At 46.2% G+C, this 27,827-nt stretch overlaps 2 protein-coding genes across 5 annotated transcripts in view; one reads left to right on the forward strand and one right to left on the reverse strand.

The window, feature by feature from the left end:
• LOC122921918 (acyl-coenzyme A thioesterase THEM4-like) overlaps positions 1–27,827 on the reverse strand; it is a 39,729-nt gene that overhangs the window by 8,165 nt on the left and 3,737 nt on the right. Inside the window, exons 2-5 of the mRNA XM_044272243.1 lie at positions 10,483–10,592; positions 10,234–10,396; positions 9,922–10,075; positions 9,354–9,464 (exon numbers count right to left, since the gene is read on the reverse strand). Coding sequence (XP_044128178.1) covers positions 9,354–9,464; positions 9,922–10,075; positions 10,234–10,396; positions 10,483–10,581 — 527 coding nt within the window. The 5' untranslated portion in view covers positions 10,582–10,592. The remainder of the gene's footprint in view (positions 1–9,353; positions 9,465–9,921; positions 10,076–10,233; positions 10,397–10,482; positions 10,593–27,827) is intronic.
• Positions 7,303–27,746, forward strand: LOC122921917 (intelectin-1-like). 4 transcript variants are annotated; one of them, XM_044272240.1, is made up of 8 exons: positions 7,303–7,410; positions 21,467–21,556; positions 21,708–21,875; positions 22,232–22,479; positions 23,042–23,200; positions 23,690–23,810; positions 25,755–25,858; positions 27,122–27,746. In XM_044272240.1, the coding sequence occupies exons 2-8, from the start codon at positions 21,487–21,489 to the stop codon at positions 27,272–27,274; spliced, it is 1,023 nt and encodes a 340-aa protein (XP_044128175.1). In that variant the 5' UTR covers positions 7,303–7,410; positions 21,467–21,486; the 3' UTR covers positions 27,275–27,746. The 4 variants fall into 4 exon arrangements, with proteins under 4 accessions (XP_044128175.1, XP_044128176.1, XP_044128177.1 ...); XM_044272241.1 differs by having other exon boundaries at positions 7,321–7,415; XM_044272242.1 differs by lacking the exon at positions 7,303–7,410 and adding an exon at positions 7,435–7,641.

Here is a 27,827-nt window from a genome sequence, read left to right on the forward strand (position 1 = left end):
CAGGACATATACACACACTCCTCAGTACACACAGGACATATACACACTCTCCTCAATACACACAGGACAGCTACACACACTCCTCAGTACACACAGGACATATACACACACTCCTCAGTACACACAGGACATATACACACACTCCTCAGTACACACAGGACAGCTACACACACTCCTCAGTACACACAGGACAGCTACACACACTCCTCAGTACACACAGGACAGCTACACACACTCCTCAGTACACACAGGACATATACACACACTCCTCAGTACACACAGGACATATACACACACTCCTCAGTACACACAGGACATATACACACACTCCTCAGTACACACAGGACATATACACACACTCCTCAGTACACACAGGACAGCTATACACACTCCTCTGTCCACACAGGACAGCTACACACACTCCTCAGTCCACACAGGACAGCTACACACACTCCTCAGTACACACAGGACATATACACACACTCCTCAGTACACACAGGACAGCTACACACACTCCTCAGTACACACAGGACAGCTACACACACTCCTCAGTACACACAGGACAGCTACACAACACTCCTCAGTACACACAGGACAGCTACACACACTCCTCAGTACACACAGGACATATACACACACTCCTCAGTACACACAGGACATATACACACACTCCTCAGTCCACACAGGACATATACACACACTCCTCAGTACACACAGGACAGCTATACACACTCCTCTGTCCACACAGGACATATACACACACTCCTCAGTACACACAGGACATATACACACTCCTCAGTACACACAGGACAGCTACACACACTCCTCAGTACACACAGGACATATACACACACTCCTCAGTACACACAGGACATATACACACACTCCTCAGTACACACAGGACATATACACACACTCCTCATTACACACAGGACAGCTACACACACACCTCTGTCCACACAGGACAGCTACACACACTCCTCAGTCCACACAGGACAGCTACACACACTCCTCAGTACACACAGGACATATACACACACTCCTCAGTACACACAGGACATATACACACACTCCTCAGTACACACAGGACAGCTACACACACTCCTCAGTACACACAGGACAGCTACACACACTCCTCAGTACACACAGGACAGCTACACACACTCCTAAGTACACACAGGACAGCTACACACACTCCTCAGTACACACAGGACATATACACACACTCCTCAGTACACACAGGACATATACACACACTCCTCAGTACACACAGGACATATACACACACTCCTCAGTACACACAGGACATATACACACACTCCTCAGTACACACAGGACAGCTATACACACTCCTCTGTCCACACAGGACATATACACACACTCCTCAGTTCACACAGGACAGCTACACACACTCCTCAGTACACACAGGACATATACACACACTCCTCAGTACACACAGGACAGCTACACACACTCCTCAGTACACACAGGACAGCTACACACACTCCTCAGTACACACAGGACAGCTACACACACTCCTCAGTACACACAGGACAGCTACACACACTTCTCAGTACACACAGGACAGCTACACACACTCCTCAGTACACACAGGACAGCTACACACACTCCTCAGTACACACAGAACAGCTACACACACTCCTCAGTACACACAGGACATATACACACTCCTCAGTACACACAGGACAGCTACACACACTCCTCAGTACACACAGGACAGCTACACACACTCCTCAGTACACACAGGACTTATACACACACTCCTCAGTACACACAGGACATATACACACACTCCTCAGTACACACAGGACATATACACACACTCCTCAGTACACACAGGACAGCTACACAGACTGCTCAGTACACACAGGACATATACTGTCACGGCCTATGGTGTGCGTTGTGACACTTTCCTTCACTTGGTTGCCCGTGACTACGTTTGGTGTTGTATGCATGTGGTGGCTGTGTCTCGGCCTTCTGGCTGATCCCCAGGAAATGGTTGCTATGCATGCCGTTGCCCGCGGCAACAGGTGAAGTGTGTGTTTATGTGTGTACTTCCCCTTTAAGTGGCCGTCTTCCCTTGCCTTGTGTTGGAAGGGTTAACTTCCTTCCTAGTGTGTGTGCACTGGGTGTGTCTGTGTGTGGGTGTGGCTACTTGTGCCTATATAGCTGTGTTTCAGAAGCTGAGGGGTACTCCAGCCTTGTAGTAAGCTGGAGGCACCCTCCTGGTCTCTTATACCATCTGCCAGTGGGGGCCACCCTTGTGGTCATAGCTTCATGTTTCCCCTTTCTTTATAGCTTGGCCAGTGAGACTCCTGTTCGTCCGTATCTAGGAGGAACAGTTAGTCTTACCCTGCTCCTAGTCCAGGGCCACCCTGAGGGCTAGCAGGAATATAAGGTTCCGGTGTATGAGCCCTCCTACCATCAGGGTTGGCTCATACGGCTAGGAGACAGGGTCAGAATTAGGGATTGATAGGAGGTGATCTGCTCCCTGATTCCTGTCCTGCCCTTGCATTGACCATCCATCTCCTGGCATCGCACGGCTGAGCGTGTTCCCCATCCTCAGCCGTGACATATACACACTCCTCAGTCCACACAGGACAGCTATACACACTCCTCAGTCCACACAGGACAGCTACACACACTCCTCAGTACACACAGGACATATACACGCTCCTCAGTACACACAGAACAGCTACACACACTCCTCAGTACACACAGGACAGCTACACACACTGCTCAGTCCACACAGGACATATACACACACTCCTCAGTTCCCACAGGACATATACACACTCAGTCCACACAGGACAGCTACACACACACCTCAGTACACACAGGACATATACACACACTCCTCAGTTCACACAGGACATATACACACTCCTCAATACACACAGGACAGCTACACACACTCCTCAGTACACACAGGACATATACACACACTCCTCAGTTCACACAGGACATATACACACACTCCTCAGTACACACAGGACCGCTACACACACTCCTCAGTACACACAGGACATATACACACACTCCTCAGTACACACAGGACATATACACACACTCCTCAGTACACACAGGACCGCTACACACACTCCTCAGTACACACAGGCCAGCTACACACACTCCTCAGTACACACAGGACATATACACACACTCCTCAGTACACACAGGACAGCTATACACACTCCTCTGTCCACACAGGACATATACACACACTCCTCAGTACACACAGGACATATACACACTCCTCAGTACACACAGGACAGCTACACACACTCCTCAGTACACACAGGACATATACACACACTCCTCAGTACACACAGGACAGCTACACACACTCCTCAGTACACACAGGACAGCTACACACACTCCTCAGTACACACAGGACAGCTACACACACTCCTCAGTACACACAGGACAGCTACACACACTTCTCAGTACACACAGGACAGCTACACACACTCCTCAGTACACACAGGACAGCTACACACACTCCTCAGTACACACAGAACAGCTACACACACTCCTCAGTACACACAGGACATATACACACTCCTCAGTACACACAGGACATATACACACACTCCTCAGTACACACAGGACAGCTACACACACTCCTCTGTCCACACAGGACAGCTACACACACTCCTCAGTACACACAGGACAGCTACACACACTCCTCAGTACACACAGGACATATACACACACTCCTCAGTACACACAGGACATATACACACACTCCTCAGTACACACAGGACAGCTACACACACTCCTCAGTACACACAGGACAGCTATACACACTCCTCTGTCCACACAGGACAGCTACACACACTCCTCAGTACACACAGGATATATACACACTCCTCAGTACACACAGGACAGCTACACACACTCTTCAGTCCACACAGGACAGCTACACACACTGCTCAGTCCACACAGGACAGCTACACACACTGCTCAGTCCACACAGGACAGCTACACAGACTGCTCAGTACACACAGGACATATACTGTCACGGCCTATGGTGTGCGTTGTGACACTTTCCTTCACTTGGTTGCCCGTGACTACGTTTGGTGTTGTATGCATGTGGTGGCTGTGTCTCGGCCTTCTGGCTGATCCCCAGGAAATGGTTGCTATGCATGCCGTTGCCCGCGGCAACAGGTGAAGTGTGTGTTTATGTGTGTACTTCCCCTTTAAGTGGCCGTCTTCCCTTGCCTTGTGTTGGAAGGGTTAACTTCCTTCCTAGTGTGTGTGCACTGGGTGTGTCTGTGTGTGGGTGTGGCTACTTGTGCCTATATAGCTGTGTTTCAGAAGCTGAGGGGTACTCCAGCCTTGTAGTAAGCTGGAGGCACCCTCCTGGTCTCTTATACCATCTGCCAGTGGGGGCCACCCTTGTGGTCATAGCTTCATGTTTCCCCTTTCTTTATAGCTTGGCCAGTGAGACTCCTGTTCGTCCGTATCTAGGAGGAACAGTTAGTCTTACCCTGCTCCTAGTCCAGGGCCACCCTGAGGGCTAGCAGGAATATAAGGTTCCGGTGTATGAGCCCTCCTACCATCAGGGTTGGCTCATACGGCTAGGAGACAGGGTCAGAATTAGGGATTGATAGGAGGTGATCTGCTCCCTGATTCCTGTCCTGCCCTTGCATTGACCATCCATCTCCTGGCATCGCACGGCTGAGCGTGTTCCCCATCCTCAGCCGTGACATATACACACTCCTCAGTCCACACAGGACAGCTATACACACTCCTCAGTCCACACAGGACAGCTACACACACTCCTCAGTACACACAGGACATATACACGCTCCTCAGTACACACAGAACAGCTACACACACTCCTCAGTACACACAGGACAGCTACACACACTGCTCAGTCCACACAGGACATATACACACACTCCTCAGTTCCCACAGGACATATACACACTCAGTCCACACAGGACAGCTACACACACTCCTCAGTACACACAGGACATATACACACACTCCTCAGTTCACACAGGACATATACACACTCCTCAATACACACAGGACAGCTACACACACTCCTCAGTACACACAGGACATATACACACACTCCTCAGTTCACACAGGACATATACACACTCAGTCCACACAGGACAGCTACACACACTCCTCAGTACACACAGGACATATACACACACTCCTCAGTACACACAGGACATATACACACACTCCTCAGTACACACAGGACCGCTACACACACTCCTCAGTACACACAGGCCAGCTACACACACTCCTCAGTACACACAGGCCAGCTACACACACTCCTCAGTACACACAGGACATATACACACACTCCTCAGTACACACAGGACAGCTACACACACTTCTCAATACACACAGGAGAGCTATATACATAGGATACAGTCCACACAGGACAGCTATACGCACTCCTCAGTACACACAGGACAGCTATATACATATGATACAGTACACACAGGACATATACACACTCCTCAGTACACACAGGACAGCTATATACACACTCCCCAGTACACACAGGACAGCTATATACATATGACACAGTCCACACAGGACAGCTATACACACTCCTCAGTACACACAGGACAGCTACACACACTTCTCAGTACACACAGGACAGCTATATACATAGGATACAGTTCACACAGGACAGCTACACACTCTTCAGTACACACAGGACAGCTATACACACTCCTCAGTACACACAGGACAGCTATATACATATGATACAGTACACACAGGACAGCTACACACTCTTCAGTCCACACAGGACAGCTACACACTCCTCAGTACACACAGGACATATACACACTCCTCAATACACACAGGACAGCTATACACACTCCTCAGTACACACAGGACAGCTATACACACTCCTCTGTACACACAGGACAGCTATACACACTCCTCAGTTCACACAAGACATATACACACTCCTCAATACACACAGGACAGCTATACACACTCCTCAGTACACACAGGACAGCTATACACACTCCTCAGTGCACACAGGACATATACACACACTCCTCAGTACACACAGGACAGCTACACACACTCCTCAGTACACACAGGACATATACACACACTCCTCAGTACACACAGGACAGCTATATACACATATGATACAGTACACACAGGACAGCTACACACTCCTCAGTACACACAGGACAGCTATACACACTCCTAAGTACACACAGGACAGCTACACACACTCCTCAGTACACACAGGACAGCTACACACACTCCTAAGTACACACAGGACAGCTACACACACTCCTCAGTACACACAGGACAGCTATACACATAGGATACAGTACACACAGGACAGCTATATACACACTCCTCAGTACACACAGGACAGCTATACACATAAGATACAGTACACACAGGACAGCTACATACATAGGATACAGTACACACAGGACAGCTATATACACACTCCTCAGTACACACAGGACAGCTATACACATAGGATACAGTACACACAGGACAGCTATATACACACTCCTCAGTACACACAGGACAGCTACACACTCCTCAGTACACACAGGACATATACACACTCCTCAGTACACACAGGACAGCTATATACACACTCCTCAGTACACACAGGACATATACACACTCCTCAGTACACACAGGACAGCTACACACACTCCTCAGTACACACAGGACAGCTACACACACTCCTCAGTACACACAGGACAGCTATACACACTCCTCAGTCCACACAGGACGGCTACACACACTCCTCAGTACACACAGGACATATACACACACTCCTCAGTACACACAGGACAGCTACACACACTCCTCAGTACACACAGGACAGCTACACACACTCCTCAGTACACACAGGACAGCTACACACACTCCTCAGTACACACAGGACAGCTATACACATAAGATACAGTACACACAGGACAGCTACACACACTCCTCAGTACACACAGGACAGCTATATACATATGATACAGTCCACACAGGACAGCTATATACACACTTCTCAGTACACACAGGACAGCTATATACTTAGGATACAGTACACACAGGACAGCTATATACATAGGATACAGTACACACAGGACAGCTATATACACACTCCTCAGTACACACAGGACATACACACACTCCTCAGTCCAATGTGCATACTTCTCCGTTCTGTTACAAGTTGGGACTTTCCCACCCGCCCCTTCTGCTCCTCCATTGGTTCTCACAACCCTTCCTTGTCTCCGATTGGCTGTCCGGGCTGTCATTTCTCTTCTTGCTCACTTCCTTGTTGTAAATTCCCAGTCTTGACGGATAGTTTGTGGAGGCTGAAGAATCCCCTCAGAAGCAGAGCCCTGCGTGTGACTGGCTGCGGTGCTGAGGGTGCGGTAAATGGCTGCCGCTTTTATCATTACAAGCGCTAGTGAGCTGCCTCTATGGCTCTTGTTACACACACTACAACGCCCATGTACTGGTACAGACTTGTGGGCAGTGGCCAGCGGGGCTCAAGAGGCAGCTGCCTTGGGCCCACCATGAGCAACTGGGCCCAGGGCAACTGCCCTTTTGCCCTGCGTTAAAGACAGTCCTGGTGACATCACAGCTAACTTAAGTCAGGTAAGTAGCTGTGACATCACATCTACTTTCAGTCAGGTAAGCAGCATACAGTAAATGGGTTTTAGTGAGGAGCAGCTCTGACATCACAGCTAATTTTAGTCAGGAAAACAGCTGTGACATCACAGCTAGTGTCAGTCAGAAAAGCAGCTGTGACATCACAGCTAGTGTCAGTCAGGAAAGCAGCTGTGACATCACAGCTAGTGTCAGTCAGGAAAGCAGCTGTGACATCACAGCTAGTGTCAGTCAGAAAAGCAGCTGTGACATCATAGCTAGTGTCAGTCAGGAAAGCAGCTGTGACATCACAGCTAGTGTCAGTCAGGTAAGCAGCTGTGACATCACAGCTAGTGTCAGTCAGGTAAGCAGCTGTGACATCACAGCTAGTGTGAGTCAGGTAAGCAGCTGTGACATCACAGGTAGTGTCAGTCAGGAAAGCAGCTGTGACATCACAGCTAGTGTGAGTCAGGTAAGCAGCTGTGACATCACAGGTAGTGTCAGTCAGGAAAGCAGCTGTGACATCACAGCTAGTGTCAGTCAGGTAAGCAGCTGTGACATCACAGCTAGTGTCAGTCAGGAAAGCAGCTGTGACATCACAGCTAGTGTCAGTCAGGAAAGCAGCTGTGACATCACAGGTAGTGTCAGTCAGGAAAGCAGCTGTGACATCACAGCTAGTGTCAGTCAGGAAAGCAGCTGTGACATCACAGCTAGTGTCAGTCAGGAAAGCAGCTGTGACATCACAGCTAGTGTCAGTCAGGAAAGCAGCTGTGACATCACAGCTAGTGTCAGTCAGGTAAGCAGCTGTGACATCACAGCTAGTGTCAGTCAGGAAAGCAGCTGTGACATCACAGCTAGTGTCAGTCAGGTAAGCAGCTGTGACATCATAGCTAGTGTCAGTCAGGTAAGCAGCTGTGACATCACAGTTAGTGTCAGTCAGGAAAGCAGCTGTGACATCATAGCTAGTGTCAGTCAGGAAAGCAGCTGTGACATCACAGCTAGTGTCAGTCAGGAAAGCAGCTGTTACATCACAGGTAGTGTCAGTCAGGAAAGTAGCTGTGACATCATAGCTAGTGTCAGTCAGGTAAGCACCTGTGACATCACAGCTAGTGCCAGTCAGGTAAGCAGCTGTGACATCACAGCTAGTGTCAGTCAGGAAAGCAGCTGTGACATCACAGCTAGTGTCAGTCAGGTAAGCAGCTGTGACATCACAGCTAGTGTCAGTCAGGTAAGCAGCTGTGACATCACAGGTAGTGTCAGTCAGGAAAGCAGCTGTGACATCACAGCCAGTGTCAGTCAGGAAAGCAGCTGTGACATCATAGCTAGTGTCAGTCAGGTAAGCAGCTGTGACATCATACAGTAAATGGGTTTTAGTGAGGAGCAGCTCTGACATTATAGCTAATTTCGGTCAAATAAGCAGCTGTGACATCACAGGTGAGTTTTAGTCAGTTAAAGCAGCCCTGTCAGCATGATCAACCCTACCAAATCAGGCATAGTGCCTGGTATTGTTGACCATGCTGATAACATGATATATTTCTTTATTTTATAGGTAATACTAATGCCAAGAAATCATTACTGTTATATATCTGCAAATTGACAAGGCAAGACATCTCATCTTGCCTTGCCTTCTGTCCCTGCGCTCTAGATCTGCTGCTGCTGATCTGTCCATCTCATTATCTATTTCTCCATCCATCCATCAATCTATCCAGCCTATTACCTACTTGTGGTAGGTGATGTTGAGATTAGCTGTCATGACGCTACCACATGTATATACGGCTCCTGCTCCAGCTGTACTGTCAATAATGGTGGCAATGCAGCCTCCATGGGCATACCTGTAAGAGAATATTACAGTTTAATGGGAGGCCGGTGAAAAAGGCTCTATCCATAGGTCTCAGAACAGTCAGGTGCCTGCATGGAAGGTAGACAATCTCATATATAGGTGGTATTGTGGCATTGTAGCTACTCAAATAAATTATAAGTGATCCTACAAAGTGCTTTAAAGGAACGGCCCGAACACCGCTGATATACTACATAATGTCTAGTGCAAGGCATGAGTGGGGGGGCCCATCAAAGAGGGCCATCGCTTTAAAGGGTTTGTAGAGGAACATTCTTCCACAGGTTGTGTGCGGTATAGCAGCTCAACCCCAATCATGGAGCGGAGTTGTAATGCCAGATACAACCCATGGAAAGGTGTGATTCTGTTTCTCAAAGAAAGCAGCCATATTTTTGAATTCTTGTATAAGACCTTTAAAAGAAGTTTTTATATATTTTTGATATTTAATAGTTTACCCTGGGGGGCCTTCAAGGTAGGGGCCAGGCTGGAAAAGACAGACCATTCTCCTCTCATCCTTGTTATAAAACATGCAGTACTCAAATCCGAGACCATCATCGTCTAAGTTTCTGAGGAACATCCGTTTGTCTATCCCAGTTGCAAGAGGGTCACCTGCAAATGAATGGCAAAAGTGAGCTAGGAAAATACCATGAATGATGAATCAGAAGCAAAGACCAACTGTTTCTTTAAACTCTTCCAAAGGGTCAAACCCTAGGTATTAAAATTGCTCTGGGGCTCCATCCTTTAGACACATTTCCAAACATCCCCACCTTCTAAATGATGAGCAATGGTGTTGTGGGAAGGGATCCGTCTCCAGCTGCCATGTTTGCTGAGGTCCATGAATTTGTTGTATAGATCCTTCAGGCTCTGGCTCCATGTGGCATTAGGCAATGCAAAATCTCGCAGTTCCTCAGTAGGACATTGCCGTCTGACCTGGAAGAAAGTAAGAAGCCAGTATAATTTCAAAGGTTATATTTTGGTGCCAGGGAGCTTTTGTGTGTATCACGACCATTACTCACGGAGAAGTAGTAGGAAGAGGTGGTGGTTCCTGGCAGCTGAATGGGGAGATCACACAGAACCTTGGCCTTGTGGATGAACCTGCCACATCCTCTTAGCATAGTTATTACCCCTGTTAGTAATAAAATAGAAAATAAAGTCTACATCTTCATATCCATCCATGACAATCAATTCTGGACAGTTCTGAACTGTGCTCTACGTGCAAGGGGCGATGAGACTGCAACCAAAGAGTGAACGAGGGTCAACACGAAAGAGACAATACCATTGGAAATCGCTAGTCTAGTGTCTATTACTAGTTTCTCATAGGCCGAATGACTAAATAAGTCAAATGGACCTTGGGATTCCAATGTCATGACTGGCAAAGTGGTATAACAACCTCAAATTATTCAGACACCATGAATATTGTGGTATTCAGGAAACAGACATCTTACTATATTGGTCTGAACCTTGAAATGAACATCTCATATTTATTAGTTGCATTTTGAGATTGTCTATCACTGACACAATTGGAATATCAAATTGATTATTTTTATGATGAAAATATACTTTCCAATGAGTGCACAGTGTCCACAGGTTGTGGGTAAAGATAGTATCTTTATTTGGTCCATCAAAGAGTGAACTAGGGTCAACATGAAAGAGACAATGCCATGGGAAATTGCTAGTCTAATGTCTATGACTAGTTTCTAATAGGCCGAATGACCAAATGAGTCAAACGAACCTTGTGATTCCAATGGCTTCATGACTGGCAAAGTGGTATAACAACCTTAAAATTATTCAGACACCATGAATATTGTGGTATTCATAACACACTAGGGTCATGTTCACTAGAAGGACAAAGGTCTTGATACTACTGTGATCATTTAGCATAGGAGGAACTTTCAAAATGTAACTTGTATTAGCTTGAGAAAATTAGAGAAAGAGGGGCCATAACTGAATCTTCAGTGGTTAATTAGCACCGTTGCTTTACCACACTAGTGTCCTGGGTTTGAATCCGACCAAAGGCATTTACATAGAATTTGTACATTTTCCTTGTGTTTTTATAGGTTTCTTCTACACTCAAAAACATACAAATAGGTTGATATGGAATTTAGATGGTGAGCCTCAATGGTGTCAGGTTCTGATGTGAGTGAGGACAATCTCTGTACAGTTCTGCAGAATATGAACAAATACAGTTATGCCATGAGGCAGTGGTCTCCAACCCATAGCTCATGCTCACCTGTGGCTCGCCAACCTTATTCTCCTCAGTGAGAGGAGCCAGTGCAGAGTGATGGAGGCCTGAACACAGAAATAACCTGCTACCTGGAGTGATAAAAGCCTAACACTGATCGGCTAAACTTCAGCACTAGACTTAGTTTGCATCAGGCCGTCTCTCAGACCAATGCAACATAACTTACATACATGGTTAGTACTGTGAAAAAAAAGAAAGGAGACAGGTCCATCGGCCCAGCCAGGGAAAGGGAGAGGATGCTGATTAATGGAAGTTTGAGGATGACATCTCATCAGAGACAACCACCTCTCAAAATGTGTCTCCAGGGGATCCGCACCCCCAGCAAACAGCTAATTTTGAAAGTAAAAGGTGTGTCTGACCAGGCATTCCTCTGCATGGCAAATGTAGTATCACAAGACGGCCTACCTGATGAATGGCCATCCTTGTAATACAAGGACTGCTTAAGTCTGCCAGAATAGGGGCCACTCTTACAAAGCAGCTTTCCATGTTGCCTCATGGAGGGGTGTCCAGAGTGGGGAACATCTATATTCCCTACTAGTGCATATGGATAGGTGTTGTCTTCATGAAAAACTCCTTTTAAAGGGGTATTCCCATCAATAAGATATGCCAAAATTTGTCTGATAGGTGACGGTTCCACCTCAGGGACCTGCACCTAGGTCATAAACGGGGCCCCACCATAAATGACGAGCACGTTTTGCAAGCACAGCCATTTCCTGATTCAATGCTATGGGCTTTCGAAAAACAGCTGAGTAATTGGGCTTGGCTATTTTTGGAAGTCCCATAGAAGTGAATGGTGAGGACACCACGCCTGCATGGCCACCTTTCAATTCAGCACTATGGGACTGCTGAAACTAGCAAGCCAGTACTCGGCTATGTTCAGAAGTCCCATACCAATGAATGGAGAAAGCTGTGCATGCGCACCTTGGACTCCATTTACTGTGAGGCCCCATTGTTTAGGTAGATGCAAGTCCGACCCTAACCCTAACCCGCATCGATCAGATATTTATGACATTAAATTACCCTAATGGGACAAACTCCTTTAAAATTTGCAAACCTCATAATCAGCAAATTTCCAACCTGACCCCCAAGTGGTGATCAGAATGGCAAAATTTCATTTGACAGTATTTGCACATGCATTTATGGAATCTCTGATGACCCGAGGATGTTCCTGCTTTAAAATTAGGTCCTTAACAAATCATCAGAGATCAAAGAACCATGAGAAGCATAATATGGCCCCCAAGCACAGTGCTTATAGAGTATAATACGGCGTACATAGTCTGCTTATGTCCATACTGTACCTCTATGGACCTATAATTGTATAATACAGTATATTGTGCCATACGCCATCCTATTATGGAGGTATAACACATTATAGACATTGTAGGGTCGATTGCGGTTCTTTACCGAGGCACCATAAGACAGGACAACTGTAAGGACTCTGTCTACTGCTGTACAAGGCATGTGGGTACATTGTATATCACATAGATAGGAAAATAATGAAAATACTGCATAGAAAACGTATGATAAAGCATAATCACTTACTTACTGCCAGGTAGCAGCTTCTGCAGTGACAGGAGGTCTATAGGTCTGATCCTGCTTACCTTGTAGGACTGACAGGAATGATGATTGCCAGCTAGAGCTTTATGAAGATTAGGATCATGTAAGTGTCATATCCTCTTAGTCGTGGATTGCAAGCCATGGTAGGAGGACTATGGCTGTTCTGCTGGTGGCCACATGGGAGTCTGTGGTCTAAGTGGCTATGAGCTTCAGTTTTAACCCATATGAGACTAATAATAAACATATAATACATTCATATATACTAAAATCCCACATCAGTAATATTAAAGCAGTTTCCAGGAGCCCCATATTTCATCAATATCTCTCCGACACCCGACTTCCCTGCAGATCAGTGGTTTGAAGAGGATGGGGTGGACTGCTGAGCACTTCAGCCTCCTCACAGCATACCAAGCGCAGCGTCGTACATTGTATACTGGCTGTGCTTGGCATTTTAGTCAGGCCTCTTCACTGAGCTGCAACTAAGCCATGTGACATCAAATGACGTCTCGGCCTAGGAGGAGCTCATGGCACAACTGATCGGTGGGGATTTCAGGCCCAGGAGTTAGCCTGATACTGATGACCTGTAATTTTATGTATGTAGTCCTATGCAGACCTATGTGTCTCCATGGTTACAAACTACAAACCTTGAAGCTGTTGTACCATCTATCCACATCACAAGGGATGAGTGTTATTGGTGGGACCCAAATGCCAGGACCACTAATGATCTTAATAGCTGGGATCCAGAGTTCCCCATCTGAATGGAGTGGTGGTCATCAGTGATGGTCAGTTCTGCCTGCTACCGGTGACTGCATTTGATTTCAGACCGGCTCGCGGCACAGGCACAGGTAAAGGCTTACCTGTGCATCGCCGGATGGGTGAGTCTACCTTACTAAAGATGGCAGCCCGCATGTGTTCACTGGCGAACACTGCGAACTGACTATCACTGATGACCACCCTTCCATTTAGATGGGGAACTCTGGATCCCAGCTATTAGGATCATTAGTGGTCCTGGCATTCGAGGTATCAACGGTCGCCACCCAGCAGTCTGACGACAGTACCCAGATCAGCCCAAGGAGGGTGGTCCCCGCTGTTGCTGCCTACTCCGAGATCTCTAATGTCAGTGGTTAGTGGTGGTGAAGGTGACGATGATGACGTGTCGATGGACCTCACGTGGGTGCCAACAAGAGAGGAAGAGGAGGGGAGTTCAAAGGGAGAGACGGAGCAGCAGATAGGGAGGAGAAGCAGGCAGAACTTACAGTGCACAGGAGGCAAAAAGCAGACTGCTAATGTATCTGGAACGAAACATCCAGCATGCACGGTCACATCTGGCGCTCCCAGGACTGTGGCACATGGCTCCGCAGTGCGGGCTTTTTTTAACGTGTCCTCTGCTGATAATAGTGTTGCCATCTGCAGCCTGTGCTGTCAACGCATAAGTCACGGTAAGTCCAACACTCACCTAGGGATGACCGCCTTAAAGGGAACCTGTCACCGGGATTTTGGGTATAGAGCTGAGGACATGGGTTGCTAGATGTCCCTGACTCATCTCACATACAGGACTCATCTCAGGTTAATTTGCATATGTATCATATCTTTTTTTTACACAATAAAAGCACACAGAGCTATGGGGACTGGGTATTGCGGATGTGCTAGCGGCCATGTCCTCAGCTCTATACACAAAATCCCGCTGACAGGTTCCCTTTAAGAAGGCACCTGGCCTCCCATCACCGAGCTCAGTGGGAGCAACACCGTCAGAACCCACAAAGCCACACTCCCGGCGCTTCACGTCCTGCCTCTTCTCCTCTCTCCTCCCATTTGTCCTCCACTCCACCATCCATCGTGCCGGCGTTCATCTGGAAAAAGGCAGGCTTCCGTGGCCCAATGTTCGAGCATAAAAAGTTGATGACGCCGGATAACCCTCTTGCCCAATGGCTGACCGCTGGCTTGTCGGAACTGCTAGCCCCCCAACTACTGCCAAATAAATTGGTGGACTCGGAAGCCTTTAGAAAATTTGTGGCCATTGGCACACCGCAATGGAAGGTCCCCGTAAGGAAATATTTCTCCCAGAAGGGTATCCCGGGGCTATATGGCCATGTTCAGCAGCAAGTGAAGTTATCACAGTGTCGGTGCCAAGATACATCTGACCACAGACACGTGGTCTAGCAAACATGGGCAAGGAAGGTACATAACTTTTACTGCCCACTGGGTGAACCTTCTGACGGCCGTCAAGCATGCATGTGGATTTGGTGTTACCGCCACGGATTGCATACAGGCCTGCCTCTTCTTCTCCTCCTTCTACTCCATCCTCCGTCTCCTCCTCGGCTGACTCCTCCTTTTCTACTGCTACCGCCTCTTCTGCTGCGTCCCCCCCCCCCCAAGCTCCCCAGAACCTATTCGACGTGCCAGGTGAGACGTTGCCATGCTGTGCTGTGGGTGTTGTGCCTGTAAGCCAAGAGCCACACCGGTCCTGCACTCCTTTCAGCTTTGCAGTCACAGACCGATCAGTGGCTAACCCCACTCAATTTTACAGTTGGTAAAGTGGTGTGTGACAACGGTGCCAATCTGCTGACCTCGCTGAAACATGGCAAAATGACACATGTGCCGTGCATGGCACGTGTCCTGAACTTAGTCGTTCAGCAATTCGTTGCCAAATACCCCGGGGTCCAGGACGTCTTGCGGCAGGCCAGGAAAAATCTCTGGCCATTTTAGATTTTACACAGCCATGGCTCTCCTTGCTGACATTCAGCGGCGACACCGCCTGCCCGTCGGATGTCTGATTTGTGACTGCCTGACGCGATGGAACTCCACCTTGTACATGCTTGATAGGCTGCTCCAACAGAAACGTGCAGTTAACGACTACCTGTATGAACTCTGTGGCAGGACAGGTTCTGGAGAGCTTGTTTTTTTTCACCGCGCCAGTGGCTTCTGCGGCCATTTGATGAGATCACCAAACTGGTCAGTCGCAGCCAGGGAGCCATCAGTGACATCGTACCTTACGCCTTCTTTCTGGAGCGTGCATTGCGTCTTGTCATTGATCAAGCCGTCGAGGAGCAGGAAGATGAGGAAGTCGCAATGCTGGATGAATTCCCAGGGGGGTCTACTTCATCTGAGACAAGTCAACAGAAGTCTGAAGAGGAGTCAGAGGAGGATGGTGACGGGGCGGAGGAGTAGCAAGAAGAGCATGCTTTAAACTTTTTGCGGATCGCTGGTGTTGTCCGTGGCTGGGGGGAGGAGATCGGTGGTTGACATTATCCTGAACGATGAGCAGGAGCCAGGCCACTCCACTGCTTCCAGTTTAGTGCAAATGGGGGCCTTCATGCTCCAGTGTTTGAAGAGGGACCCCCGTATAAAAAGCATAAAGGGCAAGGACCAGTGCTGGGTGGCAATGTACTTAGACCCCCGGTACAAACACAAAGTGGCGGACATGGTACCAGCATTACAGAAGGCAGAATGCAGTACTTCCAGGCCTTGCTTCGAGAAATGCTGCATTCTGCTTTTGCAGGTGCTGGCAGAGGAATTTCCACTCACAGAGAAACAGTTACGGGTACCAATCCAACGGCACATGCAAGAAGAGGGCGGTTTGAAGATGTGTTGGTTACTTCGGATATGAGATCATTCTTGCAGCCAACCCATCGACAGCCGACCCCCGGATTCAGCTTTAGGAACGCCTAGACTGACAGGTGTCCGACTACATCGGAATAACGGACGATGTGGATGCTCTGAGAAGCGAGGAACCCCTGGACTACTGGGTGTGCAGGCTTGACCTGTGGCCAGAGCTGGAACTCTTGGCTTGCCCCTCGTCCAGTGTCCTGTCCGAAAGGACGTTCAGCGCAGCAGGAGGGATCGTGACCAATAAGCGCACTCGCCTAGCTCGCGACAGTGTGGACTACCTCACATTTCTAAAAACGAATGAGGCATGGATCTCGGAGGAATTCAACACATGTGACGACCACGTATAATTGAATTTCCTCATGACAGCCCAGAAATATCCGCCACCACCCAGAACAAAGAATAGTCCCTGTCTTAGGTAAATACAGCGGCATAAAAGGCCTTTTCTGTCCGGTGAATGCCTAATGTTTTTGGCCTCGGAGGAATTTAACACCTGTGACGACCACGTGTTTCAACTATTATCATTAGGCTTTTTTTCAAGAGGGAGGATTTCGTTAGCCATGTTATATTTTCAGTTCTTTTAAACATCTGTTTTTGACCTGTATTTGAACTGGCCTTCAGTAAAATTGATATCCATTGACCGTCTAATAGACCTCCAGCCACATAATCACTTGATCTTTTCTGTACGGTGAATGCATCATTTTTTGGGCCTGTAATACACTGGCCTGCAGTAAAATTGATATTCAATGACCATGTAATCTACCTCCAGCCACATACTTACTTGTTCTTTTCTGTACAGTGAATGAATAATTGTTGGGGCCTCAGAGGAATTCAACACCAGTGACGACAATGTGTTATCGAATTTCAACTATTATCAATAGGTTTTTATTTCAAGAGGGGGGATTTTGTTAGCCATGTTTTTAAACCAAATTTATATTTTTTGTTCTTTTAAACATATGTATTTAACCTGTATTTGTACTGGCCTGCAGTAAAATTGATATCCATTGACAGTGTAATATACCTACGGCCACATAATCACTTGATCTTTTCTGTCCGGTGAATGCCTAAAGTTTGGGGCCTGTAGTCCAGTGGCCTACAGTAACATTTTTATCCATTGACCGCATAATGTACCTCGAGCTAGTGGCGGATCCAGAGTCTGGTCTCGGGAGGGGCACTTCCCTGTGTCCCCACACACCCTCAAGCCACACCCACACACAGCCCCACCCATATATCACGCCCATACCTCTAACATCCAGTGACGTCTCCTTTGATGTAGATGTTCTCTTTCTTCATCTTTTCCATTCAGACCAGACCACCATGATGATTTATTTCAGCCATCTCTCATCTCTGCAGAGTTTGACAGACATCTTAGTTTCCTACTTTTCCTTCCACCTTCTCAACATACCATCATGCACCCCCAATACTGAGACGCTGTGCCCCCCAAAACTATACTGTAGAAAAAGATAAACCCCCTGAAAATACTAGTTACACACAGATAGAGTCCCCTTCAATAATTATTGGAACACAATGCTCTAAGAAAATAACTGCACCCAGCAAATAGTGCCCCTGACACTAATAGTGTAACCATAATGTCCCCCCAAAATAACTGTGCTAAGCTGATACTGTGCCAGGGCGCCCCCACAGTAATAGTGCTCCCCAAAATCCCAACAATAGTAATAATTCTGTGCCAGAGTGCACTTGCAGTAGTAATAGTGCTCCTACAGTGCCCCCAACATTATTTGTGTCCCAGAAGTAATAATGCTCCCATAGTCCCCCAGTTGTAATAAAGCCCCCTTATAATGTGCGCCAGTACAAAAAATGCTCCGTTGTGTGGCAGTAAAAAAAACTAAAAACCTCCTGTTAGTGCCCCCAGTAGAGTCAATGTCCCCAAAGTGCCCTCATGTGATCCAATGACCCCTACTGTGTGCCACTACAAAAAACACTTAGTGCCCCCAGTTGAGCTAAGGTGCCCATAGTGCCCCTATAATTTGTGCCAGTATAAAATAGTCCTATATAGTGCCCCAAGATGCCCCCACAGTGCTTCTCCCATCCTATATAGTGCCCCCAGAAGATGCCCCCATAGTGCTCCTCCCCGTCCTATATAGTGCACCCAGAAGATGCCCACATAGTGCTCCTCCCCCGTCCCCACTGTGCCCTTCATAATGTGGCAGTATAAAATGCCCCTATAGACTGCCCCACATAGATACCCCCCTCCCCCTGGATCTGCCAATGCCTTGAGCCACTTAATCAGAATTTCTTTCATGTCAGGTGAATGTCTAATTTTTAAGGCCCGTACCCCCGTGGCCTAAAATAAACATTTTCTAGGCTCCAAACTTGCGGTTCGCAAACATTTGATCGTCCATCACTAGTGGTAAGCTGTCATCCTACGGCAATGGACAACTCCTTCAACATCTGTCCCCTGCTTCTTGCTAACCTGGTCTTTGTTCACACAGTGCCAACATATTCCACAGCGCAGATTGCCATCACTCACATTAGTCTCTATCCCCTCACAATAGTTTCTCCTCCACGCAGAACCTTGGGAACAATTCAAGAGTGGGAAGAAAATTGAGGAAACCCACACAAACATGTGAAGAACATCCAAACTCTGTGAAGATGTTGCCCTTGGTCATTTTGAACCCAGGAGGCCACACCCTTAGCGGCACCATACTGTTCTATGGCAATGCATTTTGGTGGCCGTAATAGTGCCCATATCACTGTGCTTTCCAGCAGTGTCTTACAGCTTAGGTTGTGACTCACCACTTAAATCCCAGTACCTTTCCCTCTCTTTGCCTCCACCCTCCAGATAGCAATGGGTGGTCTTAACATCTGCTCTGAATTCATGAGATACGCACAACCTCTCTCAAAATATTTTAAGGATGACGTGTCTACAGCGTAATTTAAATATCATTTGCTGCAAGATAAACCCTCGCTGTTCATATTTATCCAGACTGAGCTTGAAGCAAGGAGGAAGGGGAGCATAATGGGTAAGAACATGAGTCCTAAACACCAAGCTTAGGTGTTACGGGCCAGGCTGGACAGGAGACTAAATAAGGTCTATAGAGATGGCCCTAGTAATGTGGTTGTATGGCTTACACACAGTCTGTATCTGCTCTTATTTTTTACAAGTGTGGGTGGTTGGGGTATGTTCCGTAAAATCTCTATTCCTCCATTGTTTTTCCAGATTTTTACACTGTTAACTGCATTGAAAAAAAATAATAAGACTTTACTTTATGGTATGTTGCAAAACCAAATGTATATAATTGTTTTTGTGGTTTCTATTTTTTGCACGATTGAAATTCGTTACAGTGGCAGCTGCGGGCTACATTTGTTCTGCTTACCTGTCCTGGTCTGTGACCCGGTGGCACGGACCTGCATTTTGTTATTCCCTTCTTTCCACCAGGTCCGGCTACTGGGGTTGCTCTGTCACTCCACGCAGCAAAGCCTCTCCTCCTCCTCCTTTGCATGTAGAGCGCATACTTACTCTTGCTCATAAAACGCCTGAGCGTGCGCATCCTAATCCACACCAGCCAATAGCTGGCCACCTTGTAAGTGCCTGAACAAGAGATTCCTAGTGTGCTAGTTCTTGCTAAGGTGTGCTTTATTCATTTGTCTGCTTGTGTACCGACTTATGTCCGTTTTCTGGATATTGACCCTCCACTGCCTGACTTTACTTGTGCCTGACCTCTGTATTGAGCCTTCACTTCCTGCCCTGACCTCAGACCGTTTACTGCACATACTCCATTTGCCCTGACTTCAGCCTGTCACTGACTAGTTTTGCCTGATTCTTCGGTGCTTTGCACTGGTGCCTCCTGGGTAGTTGTCAATCATACAGTTTTATTTTACTTTGTATGTCCCACCTAGGAGACCAATGGTTTGATTACTTTTATGATACACTGGCATATATTTGACAGGCAATCTATTAGGCCCAGCCTAAGGCGGGGACTAATAGGCACATAGTGAGGGCAGGGTCCTGGGAGGCTTTTGTTAGTCCCCTGCTACTATAACAACCATGGGTGCTTTGTAATTGTGTTGAATACTTGAAGTTAGTAAATTCAAGGCATTTAAACCCTGCCCTTGGCATGCCCACTTCTGGGTGGATCTTACATAAGACCTATCTATTTTTGGCCAACGACAGCCTGAATTAGCCCGGACTGTCTCCGAAAATTAGGGACAGTGCCTGCAAATTCAGGACTGTTGGCCACCATGGTGTTGTGGGGGATGCTGATGGATATATTGAAGCCTTTGTTTACAATAGCACCATGTACTATTACTTTACAGGCGCTTAAGGGGTCTCTAATGTACCGGGATGTGAATGCAGGGATGTACTAGCCAGTACTGGCAAAGCAGTGAGATTAAATTTTGTTGGTGTGACCAATGCCTAAATGGGTTGAACAGTGACAACCAGTTTTCCAGAGCAAGATTAAGCTGAGAATAGTTGTCACACCCCTCAGTAGGTCATACAAACTGTATTAGGGGGAGTGTTGAGTAGAAGAAAAGTTAAAACTAGTTTAATATCTATATGCTGGGTAGTCTAATCATAACTGGGGGACCATAGGTTAGCAACCCTTGCGTTATCTCGTTCCATCTTATTCCAGGTTGTCGTCTTAGGATCAAGATGTTGATTCAGCTGATGTTGCTGCAGATACTAGTACCCTTGGCTCTTACAGAAGACACCTCCTTTTGCAGTGAGTAGATCTTTCTATAGAAACTATCATAATATAAACTTATGAAACAGTTTTGCATGGTTAACTTCATAAAAATGCATTCTACCGGCTTGGTATAGGCAACTTTTTGTACTTAGGACTACATACATTTTTATCCTTGTTTTTTGTGTAGAAGACACATCTGTGTCATCAAAGAAAGAGAAGATCCTGAATCTACTGTCCTGCTGGGGAGATGATAAGAAATCTACATATAAGATTGATAATTACAGTGAGAGCCGTGAACATGCTATCAAATATAGAAGCTGTAAAGAGATCCGAGATGCCTTTAATGATGTCAAAGGTGAAAATCCATTCCAATAATATGTGATTTACAGCATGTTACAGGCAAACTAGAAGCTAGATGCTTACAAAGAAGTGTCCCCAGAACAACTATCAAAATTTGGTCCAACATTATAGTGAAGGGCATGGTGTTGGGGTCCTTCAGCCTCCGTTCTGTGACCCCTAGATCAATCTCCCATCTTGATTGCTACCAATTCAGCTACTCAGGTGGGTCCCAAACAGGATGGGACCAACCAGGACAGGGCTCCCGTCCTTCAAAGGTCCCATAGCAGCTGCATGGTCTGCCTGTATGGTATGTACAGCCTTGCTAGATACAAAATGAATCAATCATACACTGATCTAATTTTTATCCCATAGATGGAATCTATACTTTGACCACAAAAAATGGAATGACCTACCAGACGTTCTGTGACATGACAACTAATGGTGGAGGTTGGACTTTAGTGGCAAGCATTCATGAGAATAATATACATGGTAAATGTACTTTGGGAGATCGCTGGACAAGTCAACAAGGGAATAATGCAAACAATCCAAAGGGTGAGGGTAACTGGGATAATTACGCTACGTTTGGGACACCAGAAGGAGCCACAAGTGATGATTACAAGGTATGGTAGCTGAATTTGTTTCACCGTAGAAACTATGATGCCTCACGAGGGGGCAAGCATTGCATGTGTTTCTAGTTACAAAACTTTTTTTACAATGACTTTTACTGGTATGTAAACATTTCAAAATAGTATAGTATTGTGTTCCACATGATCCAAAGCTTAGGTTTGCAAGATTGGCTAACTTTAACTTTCTAGTGCCATCTAGAATTATTATAAAACCAAGGTTCATAGACAAAAGGTTTATTATGGTATAAGGATCGTAGAGCAAGTGTCATCATGATGTAAGGTTCATGGATCAAGGTTCATCATGGTGAAAGGATGATCAGGGATCATCATAGTGCAAGCTTCATGGATCAAGGGCTCTCATGGTGTAAGGTCCATGGATCAAGGATGATTATAATGTAAAGATGGATCAAGGATCATAATGGTTTAAGCTTCACGGATTAAGAGTCATCAGGCAAAGGCCTTTGTGTAGGTCTCTATACATTCCTATCCATTCCTCTGAATAAGTAGCAACCTGTGTATGTAATTTGTAATAATGAATTTCCTATTGAATCCCCAGAACCCTGGATATTATGACATCTTCACCAAAGATGTGAGTGTCTGGCATGTGCCTAATGATACCCCACTAGAGTTATGGAGGCACTCATCATTACAGAGGTATCGGACAGACACTGGCTTCCTAGAGCATGAAGGTGGAAACTTATTCTTTTTATACAAGGTAACATTTGCCCAATAATTCTTTCCTGAGACAGCTCAATCTCCATCATGCACTCTATTAATTACATATTCTATTCAAATTAACAACTGTTAAATCTAGAAGGTCTGACAATGGTAGGAGATCACTGGGGTGGACATAAAGCAGGACCTTATCTGTCAGGATGAAAACTAGCTCTATGGAAATAACGTTACAAAATCTCCAAAAATTTAGCTAGTTGGCTTGGAGAGGTCCTGCTCTGGGTTTAGTAGCCTTTAAATTTTCCAAGTTCAACCGAGAGTAGAGATGAGTAAATACTTTGAGGTAGATGTTTGGTGAAGGTTATTCAACATAAGACACCATGATGAGCAATTTTCTTGCAGATGTATAGTTTCTACACAGGAATGAACTGTATCATGTTAGACAAAGATCTAATGGTGGAAGGATCAGTTGATCCCTATTTTCTTGTATGTTGTACACTGTCACATAATGTTTACTTCTATTATTCCTTAGAAATACCCAGTAACATTCAAAGCAGGGACCTGTTTACAACATAATGGACCAGCTATTCCCATAGTATATGACTATGGATATGCCGAAAAGACAGCCAAGTTTTACTCACCCAATGGAAGAGGTAAACTTTTTAAATGTCTTACTGTTTGCCTAACAAGCATGTAAAATCACACAAATATACTTTTCTACAAATGTGTCATTGATGCTAAGGTGAATGTTTTCTGTTGGTTTGGTAAAGATGTGCAAATGTGATTAGCATGGATCTACAGTATGAACCTATCCTATGTAGCCTATTGCACAGACAATAGAACTTTATTTTTACACACTCCATGTTTTGTCCAGCTAGCTACCCATAGGTAGCCATAATAATGGCTACCTGCAGACAGGACCCTCATTTTTGGAAGCGAAGGGTCAGAATACAATATACCAGAACACAGTGAGTACATGGGCAACAGAACAGACACCTTAGCAGGATACTAACAGACTAGTAAATCTATTGCTCAGGCACCCTCCCTTAAGTACCCCAAGGTAGCCAGCCGTACTAGCCATTTAAAAGCTGATGGGAATATGCACGCACCCTACGGGCACAGGAAGAGAGGCCTAGCTGGCAAGCAGTGGCGGAACAGAGCGACCCCGTTAGGCCCACCGGGAAGGGTAGAGCAGGAGACAGGTCCGCTCCACTGGGATACAGAAACCCAGGACTGGTGAGTGAAGCAGCGGTGGCTATTGCTGTGACATGATGCCGCTGCTGTTCCACATTGTAGGTATCAGAGAGCTTTCCAAGCCTAGGACTTACAATGTACAGTATTTCACAATACATGGTGCACATGTAGTTTAGGCCAATCAGAAGTACCAACTTAGTAATGACATCCAAATAGGACATTATTGTGCCCGACATCTGAATATGCCACAAAACAGTGACCACACTAATTATCTTCATCAACAATAGTGCCCATGCTAGCGCCCCAGACACCGATCCTATAATATAACATATTTCCCTTCTTTCTGCTCTACTGATAACAACATACATTTGTGCATCCAAGCTCTTGGTGCCAACCTCTGCAGTCAATGAAAAATAGTAGGGCAGAAGAGGACAGTGATATGAATTGGGGTCTCATCGAATCTGGGACTGCGCCATTGAATCCTAGGCACTTGATGGGTGGAGGTTAATTGGTCAGAAGCCTGTAGGTTTCAGAGCCACACGGTGGTCACAATCTACAGCCGAGAAACCCCACCTGGTTCAAAGTCACACTGGATGATATGATAATGGAGAGGAACACATGTCTCATATAAGGAAATATCTTCTCAAAAGCTCCACTGAGGCCCGTATGTGCCCACTGGCAACCATAATTATATGGTAGTAGACTGCCTAAAGGTGTGATAAATGTATTCATGTAGAAGTCAGTGAATCTCTCTGGTCATTCATGGATAGCAACTTCATATCAATTCTTTATGCCTCAAAAAATGTCTACGTGGCCATGGCTGGTCTTCTTGACATAACTCTAAGCTTAGGTGTCATGGAACCATGAACCAGACGTACAACAAGAGATAGGTGGGAATAAGAAGGCTTTATTGAAAATAAAGCTGTAAGGCAAAAGTCCAAGCGGATGGCTAAACCGAAGCAGGGTCTTGCGAAGCCAGAAGTCAGGAACCAGAAGGGTAGTCAGACGAAGCCAGGATCAGGAACCAGCAGGGTAGTCAGACGAAGCCAGGATCAGGAACCAGAAGGGTAGTCAGACGAAGCCAGGATCAGGAACTAGAAGGGTAGTCAGACGAAGCCAGGATCAGGAACCAGAAGCAGCAGCAGTCTTAGAAGCATGTGAACACAGGAGGACCAAGCAGGGAACTGAAGCCACAGACCTCCTATATATATGAGCTAGGCATCCAGCTCCTCCCAGTGGGAAGGAGAAGCCGCAGGGTGGGAGGCTACAAGAAACCCAGAAACCAAGATGGCCGCCAGCACATGTCAAACGAAGGAGAACAGCAAGAAGGTAAGACCATGACATTAGGGTTCAACGAAGGAACTAAGCAGATCTTGTTGAATGATAGTGTGTTATATTCACAGCGCAATTTATTGCTGGCTTCATTCAATTCCGTGCCATCAACAACGAGGGGGCTGCCCTGGCGCTCTGCCCTGGAATGAAGGTGACCGGCTGTGATGCAGAACAAGTATGTAGCATATTTTTTTACTTTTTCTTTACATACTATGTAGATTCCACTGTATATTTGCGCTAATTTAGCTTGTAAGGCCCCTAGCAGTGACACAAGGGCAGGTCCCCTGCACGGGTCCCTAGATGCCATGCTCATTCTGCAATATACAGACACAACCATGGATATAACTCAAAAATAATATAAATAAACTAGAAAACTGCAACAGTCCAAACAAGAGAAATCCAACTCTGCAGACTACATAAAACCCTAATAAACCTAAAGACTAAACCAGTAAACTCAAAAATAGCCAAAAACCTGTGTTTACAAGATATAGCACAGAGATGGCCAACCTGCAGCTGTCCAGATGTTGTAAAACTACAATTCCCACCATGCCCTGCTGTAGGCAGTCTTTGCATGCTGGTTGTTTTAGTTATTTAAGAGCTGGAGAGCCGCAGGTTGGCCATTCCTGGTATAGCAGATCTACCACCCTCCCAAAATGTATAGCGTGAAGACCCAGACAGCTCCACATTGATCCATGGGATAGATATAAAAACTGGATACAAGAAGGATATCAACCCATACACAGACACTACAGCAGGAACTTGAAACATGATGCGTACCTTTGATCACCCTCAACAGACATTAAGAAGGCTACAAGCCTATGACCTATTATAGGTTTTCCAGTAACTTAGATTCCCAGCTCTTGAGATTTACGGCCTAGACCAGTGGTGGCGCACCTATGGCTGAGCCCTCTTTGTGGGCACCCGAACCCTGGAAAAAGTCTATAGTGTACCAATATGCCTTAGACTTTTCCTGCCATTTGTCAACACCGGCATTTAGAGATAGCTTCTTGCTCCATGCATTTGACAATGGGTGAAAGCCCTTGGCCGGTTTTGGCTTGATCAAAACATGGTCACCAGGGTTGATTTCGTAGTTTTCCTGGCCATCAGCTTTGTCCAGCTATCATGTACAGCAGTGGTCAATGCTGGGGGCTGTACTTTTGCAACAGCTGGGGAACATGGAGAACCTACTTTCTCCTGACATTGTCTATTGGTGAACAATTGGCACACCACCATACACATAAGATAGATGGACAATCCTCTGAATCATCAGGTTTGGATGACTTTACTATTATGTACATGCAGGCAGCATGGTCCAGCTGCTGAGGTTTCCATATGTAGGTATAGTTACGAAGGCTCTGCAGTTCCAGATGTGAACGTTTCTCCAGGGTATGGTGACTAAGTATCTCAGAAGTAAGTGTGATTGTTTTTATTGTTGCAGCATTGTATTGGAGGGGGAGGATATGTAGGCGAGGGGCTCACCAGACAATGCGGAGACTTCACTTCTTATGACTGGGATGGATATGGCACACATACCGGATGGAGTTCCAGCAAAGAAATAACAGACGCGGCCGTCCTGGTCTTCTACCGTTAGTCATCTAAAGATTACTGCCCAAGCTCGTAGTCATGTGTGTATTATCTTATCACTATCTATGTCTGGGGCTTGTTCGATCTTTTAATGTCTGTATTAAAGGTTATATTTTAGGGCCTTGTCTTCGCTCAGTGATAGTTGTTAGAGCTCATAGTGGTTGTAGTCTTCTCTGAACAGGCTTATATCCACCGGGTGCAGAGGACATATATCCTATCAGTGGTGAGCAGCAGGGGCAATATTCGAATTTGCAATATTTTGTAGAATATTAGTCATATATTCGCGGAATCAAGGATTCAAGATTATTTTCTTGATTGTGAAAATCGGCTACGTAATATTTGCGTAAAGCGCGCGCAGTACAGGCGTGGGTCACTTTTGCTACATTTTCCAAGCTGCTAGAAGTTTCCTGAGACTGGAGACAATGGTTGGCACGGCAGAACATTACAATAGCTTTATATGCAGTTAGAGTGCTCCGATATATTCGCGATTGCGAAATCGGCACTAATGATGCAAATATTTTGGCGCAATGCGTGAAACTTCACATTTTAGCAGGTCTGCA

This window comes from Bufo gargarizans, chromosome 11 (assembly GCF_014858855.1).
Source record: "Bufo gargarizans isolate SCDJY-AF-19 chromosome 11, ASM1485885v1, whole genome shotgun sequence".
Classification (NCBI taxonomy): Eukaryota; Metazoa; Chordata; class Amphibia; order Anura; family Bufonidae; genus Bufo; species Bufo gargarizans.

Coding starts and splice junctions, on each gene's coding strand:
- LOC122921917 (XM_044272239.1), top strand. Junction 23,201..23,689: donor ACTTATTCTTTTTATACAAG/GTAACATTTGCC, acceptor ATTATTCCTTAG/AAATACCCAGTAACATTCAA. Junction 23,811..25,754: donor TTACTCACCCAATGGAAGAG/GTAAACTTTTTA, acceptor TTATATTCACAG/CGCAATTTATTGCTGGCTTC.